This window comes from Jaculus jaculus, chromosome 5 (genome assembly GCF_020740685.1).
Source record: "Jaculus jaculus isolate mJacJac1 chromosome 5, mJacJac1.mat.Y.cur, whole genome shotgun sequence".
In the NCBI taxonomy this organism is placed as follows: Eukaryota; Metazoa; Chordata; class Mammalia; order Rodentia; family Dipodidae; genus Jaculus; species Jaculus jaculus.
In genome coordinates, this window is record NC_059106.1 from 9,183,588 (window position 1) to 9,194,177 (window position 10,590).

The 10,590-nt window shown below is 48.9% G+C and overlaps 1 protein-coding gene across 1 annotated transcript in view; it reads left to right on the top strand.

Annotated features, from left to right (window-relative positions):
* The window catches only part of Cog2 (component of oligomeric golgi complex 2), a 39,300-nt gene extending 29,840 nt beyond the window's left edge, over window positions 1–9,460 (top strand). The window contains exons 12-18 of the mRNA XM_004659625.2: window positions 843–994; window positions 2,461–2,658; window positions 3,382–3,454; window positions 3,745–3,887; window positions 6,483–6,622; window positions 7,317–7,497; window positions 8,840–9,460. Coding sequence (XP_004659682.2) covers window positions 843–994; window positions 2,461–2,658; window positions 3,382–3,454; window positions 3,745–3,887; window positions 6,483–6,622; window positions 7,317–7,497; window positions 8,840–8,941 — 989 coding nt within the window. The 3' untranslated portion in view covers window positions 8,942–9,460. The remainder of the gene's footprint in view (window positions 1–842; window positions 995–2,460; window positions 2,659–3,381; window positions 3,455–3,744; window positions 3,888–6,482; window positions 6,623–7,316; window positions 7,498–8,839) is intronic.
* The last annotated feature ends 1,130 nt before the right edge of the window (window positions 9,461–10,590 follow it).

Genomic DNA, 10,590 nt, shown 5'->3' on the forward strand with positions numbered 1-10,590 from the left:
CACTCTGATGGCATATGGGTGTGTCAGGGTCATGATTACTCTGATGAGAGGGTTGTGTCAGGGTCCTATAGCCACAAAGGCAGTTAGCACTCTGTAGTAGGCTCCAGTGACCTGCCTCCCTCCATAGGCTGCATCAGGGGCTGTGCACAGTCCTGGCCCTCTTGAGCTCCGGCCCTCAGTGCTGGGACACTAGGCGAGTGGCAGTTGTTGGTATACAGACATAGAGAATGTGTCCACAGCCTTACAGCCTCATTGATTTTTGTTTCATCTCACCCCATCCCTAGTGATCACTGAAATGCAGTGTGGCTATTTCTGCAGCCACAAAGGCTCTGGGTTTGATATGAAAGTCTGGAGTGTCTGTTTTAGTGCAGCCTCAAGCATGCTGGCTCTGAACCTTCCTGCTCAGCTGCAGAGTCAGTTTCAGTCTCTGCCGTAGGAGGCCATCAGGAGATGACTTCCTGTCTGTAGCCAGTAACCACGTTGAGGTGGGGAAGAAAGTTAGACATGTGAAATAGGGCAGATTCAAAACCGCCACCCTTGCTTGCATAGGTAGCTGTGGTGTGATAAACTCGTCATTAAAAGATGCCCCAGTGCTGTGTGCGTTCGATGCTGGGGATGCCATGCCTGGGGATGGCATGAGGTAAAGTACCACATGTGTGGTATTGGAGACATGCTGGAGATGCCACATGCTCTGGGGGCTCTGCTAGCAGCTCTTTTAGCCACATCATTCCGGCACTTTCTCAGAGTTGCATGCTGATCTATGTCTAGCATTAGATGGCATTCATAACTGACCAGTGCTCCCTGTCCTTGGTTTTGTTTTTGTTTTGTTGTGTTTTTGCTAGCTGGAAGTCCATATTGCCTCTTGGCATCTCACAAAACATGGAGTAGCCTGAGGAGATGCTGGTCTGATGAGATGTTTCTGCCGCTGCTGGCACACCGGCTGTGGAGGCTCACGCTACAGATTTTGGCCCGGTTCTCTGTGTTCATCAGCGAGGTAATTGCTCACTGTGCTGTTCGTCCCTAACCAGCACCTGTCAGGGTTAACGATCTTGAGGTGAACACCCAAGGGAGAGTTGAAGTGTCCATGAACATGAGAGCTCCCTGGACTCCAGTGGGCTGACTTCTTGGGGCCATGTCCAACTGTGGGGTACCTATCCTCACATGCTCAAGGTTTAATTATGATAAGCCCACCCTAATGAGCCCATTTCCCTCTCAGAGCCAGATTTGTAAGGCATCTTTTAAGTAAAACAGATGTTCAGTTTTCAAAATTAATTTGTGTGTGTGTGTGTGTCAGTGCACCAGGGTATCTTGCCACTGCAAAGAACACCGGACAGATAACCAGTTTTTGGGTCTGGCTTTATGTGGATCCTGGGAATTGAACACAGGCCAGCAGTCTTTACTAGCAAGCTCCTTTGACTGTTGAGCCATCTTACCAATCTAAATATTCATTTTAACGAAGAGGATTAGAAATCCAAGTAAATGTATTTTGGTATTTAATATTTGTGAGTTTTTAAAGACCATAGGATTAGAAAAGCCAGTCCTCACAGTGCAGAGTGTAAATAGAAAGGCGTCTTCAGAGCAGGTGCCAGTCCCACTGAGGACTGCGGCGCAGTGTGAGCACGCGCGGGGCGTAGTGTGCTGCCGCCTGCTGTGGGGTGGGTGAAGCTCAGGTGCCGGCGGCCAGGGTCCATCCGTGGCTCTGCTGCCCCTCATGATGGATGTGGAACAGTAGCTTCCTCGAGCCTCCAGTTCTTGATCGGATAGCTCCTATGTGTGGCTGTGGTAAAGATGTATTTGTGGGCTGAGGTGCCTGGCAGGGGCAGGAACTCTGTGGAACCCAGAGCTTCTTTTCCGTCTTCCCTCCCTCTGCTCACAGGTTTAGCAGAATGCAGACCTCAGGGGTTCTGGAGACAGCAGGGCCAGATCTATTTTGGGTTAGGCCAGCGCGCACTACAGCAGGCATTGTCCCTCCGTGTCTGAAAGGCAACGTGGCTTCTCCACATTCCTCTCCCCTTGGACACCATGTGCTTCCCTTGCCCTTGGTCCCTTGAGCAACCTGTTAGGCAAAGCACTGTGAGGTATGTTAGAGCCCTGCATTTTAATTGTTTTACATGAAGTAGCTATCAACTTAGTAGATGAGTTGGTAAGTTATTTACCTGGGGTAGCTAATCATTTTTTAAGTCTTTGGTATTCCAGAAGCTCATTGTGCTGTGGCTTATGGACTTGCTATTTTTCTCTTGTTACTTTTTGTTGCCGGAAACTAGACCTGAAGTTCCTGCACACAGTCAGTTGGCTTGTCATTCTTTTCATCGCCATCCCTGCCTGGGGCAGACACACTGTCCTTCCCTGGATGTGCACTTTGCGCACAGCTAGCATTGCGTGTTGAGTTACTGATCCATGTGTGTGAGTGCCCACACATCTTGCTAGTGGCACAACATTTAACCCTCGATCATTTTGCAGCTTTTGCTCAGGCCCATTTCTAATGAAAACTCCAAAGAGGTGAAGAAGCCTTTGGCAGCTGGGAGTAAAGAGTCTTCCGTTTCCCAAGGAGCTGGTGAAGACCACGGGGGCCGCCCTTCAGAAGCACAGCCAGTTGTGTGTGTTTCCAGCACACAGCTGGTGTTTGCCGTTGCAGACCTGGACAGGTTACAGGAGCAGGTGAGACTGCCTAGCGTGCGGGCGGCCGGCCGGCTCTCAGCGAAGGTTAAGAGTGCTAGCGCCGGTGCCGTTTGGCCTCCTGGGCCTTTAATTGTGGGGCTCACAGGCGCCCAGAGAAGGCTGTGAACCTCTGCCCTGCTTGCTATTTCCCCAGCAGCTGGAGTGCTATGTGTCCGCTCCCTGGTGCTCTTGGTACTGGCTGAGTTTCCCTGTGCCCCATGTCCTTGTAGGCATGACGTGACCTGTGGCGGGCAGGGTTTTAACTGCTTTAATCCACTTTGCCTCATGTTGGGAAGTTGGCTGTTGACATTTTGAAACTGTTTCCTCTGTTGGTCCCATATATTGTGCTCTTAGCATTAAGAGAATTTTTATGGGACGATTTCAGTGTTCATGTCCTTTAGATAGGTTTCCACAAACTTAACATTTCGTGTGATTGAATAAGTATGATGCTTCAGTAAGAATATGATGTTTTCTGTGAACTTATTTAGTGTCACAGAGAACTAACTGTAAAAGGGGGTTTTGCTGTGCCTTCAATGGCCGTGAAGCCTGTGGTCCCGGGCTGTCAGCGTCTCTTACTGTGACAGCGTGAGACTGGCTGCTTTCCTGATGGGAGCACTGGCAGTCCGGCTTTGTCTTGCTGCTCCTGCTCCTGCTCCACGCGCAGACATGCAGAGAGCTGCCTCTTCCTGCCATCTGTACAAACAAGTGTGTGTGTCCTTTCAGCTTCCAGAACTCTTGGAGACAATCAAGCTAAAACTTGAAGTCGTTGGCTTTAAGAATTTTTCTTCTATCTCAGGTAAAAATTAAATTTTTAGACTCAGGAAATCTTTGAATAAGAAATAATGTAAAATAAAATTTCAGACTATAGGATATATTTAACTTAATATTTATCTCTAATTGTAAATCCTTAGTTGTTTCTGCATTTTGCTTGGTGGTTTTTAGCTTCCCCATGTGAGACATTCTGTATTCCCCTGATGATGTGGTGTGGATTACTAGAGAGTGTTCTAAGTCCCATAGTAGGTAGTCTTCAACATACAGCTTGCCCTGGGCCAGAACAGTGCTTCAGTCTAGCTGTCCTGTTTGCAGCGGCCCTGGAGGACTCTCGGAGCGCCTTGTCTGCCCACGTGCCAGCCCTGAGCAGCAGGATCACCCAGGACTTGAGCGAGGCCTGCTTCAGTTACCTGAAGAGTGCCCTGGAGGTCCCCCGTCTCTACCGCCGGACCAATAAGGTTGGTGTCACTCCCAGAGAAGAGTTCTGAGGGTGGAAGTCCAGGAGGGGCAGAAGACCAGTTCCACCACAGCCCAGATGGTGGGCTTAGACCATGTGGACTTTTGGTCTTAAGAACAGTACTTTTTTTCTCCAAATGAAAACATTTTAATAATATTTCGAAGTCCTATTTAAAATTCATTTTTTGTCTTAATGTATGAAAAAATTATTTTGCTTCCTGCACAATATCATTGGAAATCCCTGGTCTTCCCTGTCCTTTTGTTGATAAAGATGGGAAGAGGCATTAATAATACAATAACAGGCTAGAGAGAGAGCTTAGTGGTTAAGGCTCTTGCCTGCAAAGTCAAAGGACCCAAGTTCGATTCCCCAGAATCCACTTAAGCCAGATGCACAAGGGGGCATGTGTGTCTGGAGTTTGTTTGCAGCAGCTAGAGGCCCTGGTGCACCCATTTTCTGTGTCTCTCTGCTTCTTTCTCTCTCTCTCAAATAATAAATAAAGTTAAAAAAAAAATATGGTACATAGCTAGAGAGATGGCTTAGCAGTTAAGCGCTTGCCTGTGAAACCTAAAGACCCTGGTTCGAGGCTTGATTCCCCAGGTCCCACGTAAGCCAGATGCACGAGGGACCACATACATCTGGAGTTCGTTTGCAAGGTTTGGGGGCCCTGGCCTGCCCATTCTCTATCTATCTGCCTCTTTCTCGGTCTGTTACTCCCAAATAAATAAATAAAAATTAAATTAAATTTAAAAAAATATGGAACAGGTACAGGCTGGAGGCAGAGCTTAACAGTAAAGCATTTGGATGCTCAAGTCCTTAGTTCACTCCAGCACTTCCAAAAAGAAGAATGGAGGGATGACTTAGCAGTTAAGGGGATTGCCTAAGAATGCATGTTTAAATCTCCAGGTCCCATGTAGCCAGACACACAGTGTCACAAGTGCACAATGTTGCACATGCACACATGGGTGCATACGTGTCTAGTTTGTTTACAGTGGCTAAAAGGTCCTGGCACATCCATTCTCTCCCTCTCCTCTTTTTTTTTTTGGGGGGGGTGGAGGCGGGGATGGTTTTGTTTTTTTGAGGTAGGGTCTCATCTGGCCCAGACTGACCTGGAATTCACTGTGTAGTCGCAGGGTGGCTTCAGACTCATGGTGATGCTCCTACCTCTGCTTCCCAAGTGCTGGGATTAAAGGTGTGCGCCACCACGCTGGGCTCTTGCTCTCTCTCACTTTCTTCCTCTGTTTCTCTCTCAAAAATAAAATAATAATAATAAAAGAAAAATGTTGTCAAGGCATTTATAAGACAAAAGGTGGTGCACATTAGTCAGAATACGCGGCAAGCATTCCTGTGTGCTCGTTTGGAGAGAGTGAGGAGGGCTGTGGTTCCTCTGGTTCCTGGTTGTCCCTTACTTGGCTTCACATTCTCACTGATGTTAGCCACAATTTCCTCTAGTTGGCCTCCTCCTCTCTTGTTGTCGTCATTATTATCATTATTATTATGCCCGAGACAGGGCTTTCTTTGTAGTCAACTAGTCTGGAGCTCACAGTGTATCCCAGGTCACCCTCAAATTCATGGCATTCCTCCTGCCTCAGCTTCCCAGGTGCTAGGATTATGGATCGTGAGCCACCATACTTGGCTTTCTCTTTTCCTGTTAAGGTCTGGGCTGCCTATAATAATTCCTGCACTTGGGAACCTGAGGCAGGAGAGGCACAAGGTCAAGACCAACCTAAACTCCTTAGCAAAGAGAAGATGTGGACATGTAGTAGAGTCACCACTTGTAGTGAAGGCCTCTTCTCATTCTTTGCTGGCAGATAGGACGCTCCCACTGGGAAGTGGGAGGGGTCTGCATCACATTTCCAAGTGCTCGATTTCCCCTTTTGTCACCTGTTGACTTCCCTTTCAAGCCATCCTGATAATGTGCTTATTGGGAGTTTGCATGTGGGGCACTGGGCAGTAAACTCAGACTCTCACTGCTCCCTTGTGGTTAGGTCAGGTACTGTGTTTTCTCCTGCAGTGGATAAACCAAAACCGCCTGCCCTATCCTGGCTTCCTTCTTAGCCAGGGATAGACCAACACCGGCTTCCCCTGGAGCGGGGAGTTAGAGGTGCGGTCTCAGCACTCAACCCCACGCAGCTGCCGAATCACCTGCACTGAGCAGGTCTTGGCTGGTGACTCTTGTTACTGGAAATGATGGGATGCAGTGCCCGGGGGAAGTGAGCAAAGCAGCTGGAGCCCAGCATGTGCAGCCTGGCTGCTCACTCCCCACTGCCCCCAGACTTTCTGTGGGCATCAAGGTATGTGCTGGAGAGGTGGAGTTGTGCGCATAACCCAGGTGGTTCAGTGATTCTCATTAAAAATATATATATATTTGCAAGCAGAGAGAAGAAAGAGTGGGCATACCAGGGCCTCCATCTACTGCAAACAAACTCCAGATGCATGTGCCCCTTTGTGCATCTGACTTTACGTGGGTTCTGGGGAATCAAATCTGAATTGTTAGGCTTTGCAGGCAAGCACCTTCACCACTGAGCCGTCTCTCCAGCCTGCTTCTCAGTTGTGTTTCTCTGTGTGTCTTCAACTCCTGCCAATGATCTCATTCCAGGAGGTCCCAACCACAGCCTCCTCTTACGTGGACAGTGCGCTGAAGCCATGTCGCCAGCTTCAGAGCAGACACGGAAGCAAGGTGAAGCCGGCCGTGCTGCAGCAGTGGCTGCGGGGGGCGCTGTCCAGCAGCACTCACAAGTAAGCGCTCGCAGCGGCCCTGCCTTGGGTGAGAAGTGAGGTTCCAGCGGGCCCTCTGTCCCGTCCCTCCCTGGCACCGCTTTTCCTGTCTTGTCACTTGGCCCAGCCTGGCCTCCTCTCGACTTTCAGTCCAGCATGCTCTGGTCACCCCAGATGTCGGGAGCCCTTCCTGAGGAAGTGGAAGAGCATATTCCGCTGTTTGGTTCTGATTTCACTGACTGATTAGTCACCATTTCCATGACAAGTTAAGCTCCCCCTGGTAGGTAAGCTCTGATCCTACAGTGCTGTGGAAAGCCTGTAGTTCTGTGGGTCAGTGCATTCCAGTTGTCAGGGACCAGCTTGTTGACCAGGTTAGACAAGAACTCACTTGTAACTTGAACGTTACATTGAAAGTTTGGTGGGCAGAGAGCCTTGTTGAGAGTCTGGAGATGCATCTGCTGTCTGTTGTGCGGCGGTGCCTCCGTGTGCAAGGACACTGCCCGCGTGCTTCCTCTCTGTTCAGGATGAGTGTGGTTTCTTAAGTTCTCAGGGACTAGTGTGCAGAAGACTTGGTTTTCTTAAGAGAAGGTCAAGAACCATCAAGTATTTACAGTTTGTTGTAAATGGATTTCCATCTGAAGTCTCTTGTTCACAGAGTTGGGTCCTTTTTGGTGTCGCTAGTATTGGTTTCACTACTGTCTCTACTGTGCTCAAGGTACTTTGAGACCGTGTCAGATGTACTGAGCTCTGTGAAGAAGATGGAGGAGAGTCTGAAGAGGCTCAAACAAGCCAGGAGAGCCACCACCTCAAACCCTGTTGGCCCCAGCAGTGGCATGAGCGATGATGACAAAATCCGGCTACAGTTGGCTTTGGATGTGGAGTACCTGGGAGAGCAGGTACAGACAGTGGCCTGAGGCTGGGCTCTGGGGGCCTAACTGGGACCTTGAAGCTCCATTGAGCCCCAAGGTGGCATACCAAGGCAGGAACGTGGACTCCCCAAGGCTTGGGGGAGGAGTTAGGCCCACATGGCTGTGAATGAGGCTCTGTGCCTTGGTACTGGGAAAGAAGGGGTACAAGGTGCCAGGGCTTCCCTTCTGACGCCTGGCATCACAGGTATGCTCACACTGCCCCCAGCCCTAGGCCAGAGCAGGGCCTGAATGTGGCTCCAGGCCACATGAAAAGGATTTTAGAGACAAGGCCAATGCCAGTACCAGTGTGTAGACTGTCCGTGAAGAGATGACCTCCTCAGTGTCACGAAACGTGCAAATGTAGCAAGCCTTCTTTCTCAGCATCCTGGTTCTTCGTGTAGCAGTGGGCCCAGAAGGAAAGCGTCACAGTAGTCTCTTCAGGAGTGTCTATAGCATGTCAGAGTTCCCATTGCAGTTCTGAACCCACACTACCCTGAGGTGAAATTAGAGTTCTATTCTGAGCCAAGCATGGTGATGGCTCCTAAATGTCATCTCAGCACTCAGGCAGTTGAGGCAGGAGGATTGCCATAGTTCAAGACCAGCCTGGGCTACGTAGTAAGACCCTGTCTCATAAAAGCCAGAAGAGAAGCCGGGCGTGGTGGTGCACGCCTTGAATTCCAGCACTCGGGAGGCGGAGGTAGGATTGCCATGAGTTCGAGGCCACCCTGAGACTACATAGTAAATTCTAGGTCAGCCTGAGCTAGAGTGAAACCCTACCTCAAAAAATAAAATGAGAGAGAGTCTGCAAATACTGGCTACCACGTTTATTTCATAAGAGAATTGAAAAGTCTTTCAAGGCCGGAGAGCTTGCGAAAGGAAGGAGGGAAGGATCGTGTTGCTGCTCCTGCTGCTGCTCTTAAAACTGGGAGCCGGCTGAGCCAACAGGTCTTCTGTCACTAGGTTCTAAAAAAGGTTACTGGTGATGGGCTGAGAACATGGGAGCTCGTTTAAGGCACTTTGCAAAACTACTTAAAGAATAGTTCCCTTTCTAGAATTTGTTTTTGCATGAATTTTCTCTTCTAGCATTTTCTAAAACCCACAAAAGAGCCTAATGTGATGGGTTGAAAGACGTGGTCATGGTGGTTTCTTGAAATGTAAAGCACCTGACTCAAAGCATAAGGTTGTACAAGAAGTAAAAGTATCCCACATGTCTCAGGGAGCTGTCTTTCTGGCCTCATAGGAGGCAGGGAGGAGGTTTTTGTCTTTGAGTCTTTTTTCCAACTTGGCTCTTGAATTGCAGTAATGTCATTCATTCTCGTGGCCTTTGCAGATACAAAAGATGGGCCTTCAGACAAGTGACATCAAAAGCTTCCCAGCCCTTGCAGAACTCGTCCTCGCTGCCAAGGACCAGGCAGCAGCCGAGCAGTCCTAGGCATTCGGGGAGGACCAGGAGGCGCTCAGGACCTGGACTAGGAAGAAAGCAGCTCTGTCCTTGGTCACTCAGCAGCGGCCAGCTCCTTGCCATCATGCACGGGCCATCTTTCACCCAGAAAGAACCAAAAGCCTTTCCATTATATGGAAGATAGTTTTTAAGACATATGAGCCTTTTTACTGTAGTTTACAGAACAAATTTTATTTTTATTGTAAATCTTAGTGTGGAGGAGCCAATTTCTACAGTAGGGTTACATAAATACAGAGGTGTGAGTATCTGGCTGTCCTGGCCCTACAGGAGGAGTGCTGGAGAGTGTGGTGCCCCCACGGTGTGCAAATGCCAAGCCTGACCTGGGAGCCACTTTCACCCCACCCTCCTGAGGCTGCAAGTTGACTAGCCTGTCTCTCAATTGGTTTATAAGAACAGCACTTCAGATCTTGTCATCCAAACCTCAGTCAGGAGCCAGAAACTGTAGGAAAAATTGATTTCCCCAAATAAAAGCGTCTGCCACAAGCGTGAGATTTGTATTGTAAATTCAATACAAGTGAAGTGGCTCCCGTGCATCCCTTGTAGGGACACACATTCCTTTCAGCACAATTGGAAGGGTCTTGATTTGTAGAGCCCCTGTAGCAGGTGTTTCTGTCCCAAGGGTGAGAACCAGCAGGCACCTGGGAAGGGATCCACCGGAGCTGGTGGTGGTGAGCGGCTCTGGAGTCAGCTGGGTCACAGGCTTCCGTCACGGAGCAGATCCCTCACCTGAGGTGACACTGTATCCCCCCCCACACACCCATCCCCCGACTGCTGTTTCTTACCTACTTACAAAGAGGAGAGATGTGGCTTATCCTGTAGACCAGTAAACATGTGTGTCACTGGGATGGCTGACGGGGAATTTAAGCTCCAGACCCCAGTCACTAACCCTAGGTGGTCACATGCACATCAGCTTCAGTACAGAGCTCACAGGTCCCATACTGTGGGGCTGACCTTCCAAGCTTGTCTCAGTGGTGGCCTTACAGTCCTCTGCCTCTGAGCTTAAATCTAAAGGTTCCTGGAAGTGTGTCTGTCTCCCTAGAACACTTCCGCTTGTCTTCATCAGCTTTACTATTTTCATTCAGTAAAGTTCGAAGATGAGGTGATACTTCTCTAAAACTACCTGTTTTCTGACTTCAAACCTCAGACTCAAAAGAATCATGGGGCTAAAGAGATTGCTCAGCAGTTAAAGGCACTTGCTTGCAAAGCCTGGTGGCCCAGGTTCAGTTCCCCAGTACCCATGTAGAGCCAGATGCACAAAATGGTGCCTGCCTCTAGAGTTCATTTGCAGTACCAGGAGGCTCTGATGTACCCATAGTCACTCTGTCCCAGTCTCTCATATAAGTTAAAAAAATAAAATAAAATTAAGCACTGGTGCTGGAGGGATTGCTTAGTAGTTAAGGCATTAACCTGCTAAGCTAAAGGACTCAGGTTCAATTCTCCAGTGCCCACATAAACCAGATGCACAAGGTAGCACATGGCACACCCATTGTCTTTATCTGCGTCTTTCTGAAATATAAATAAAATTAAAATCAATTGCAAGCAAGGAAACCTGTTTCCCTCCTGTGCACTGAGAGGACACCTGTGTTCTTTTCCTGGGCTGCTTCCAGTGACCACTACTA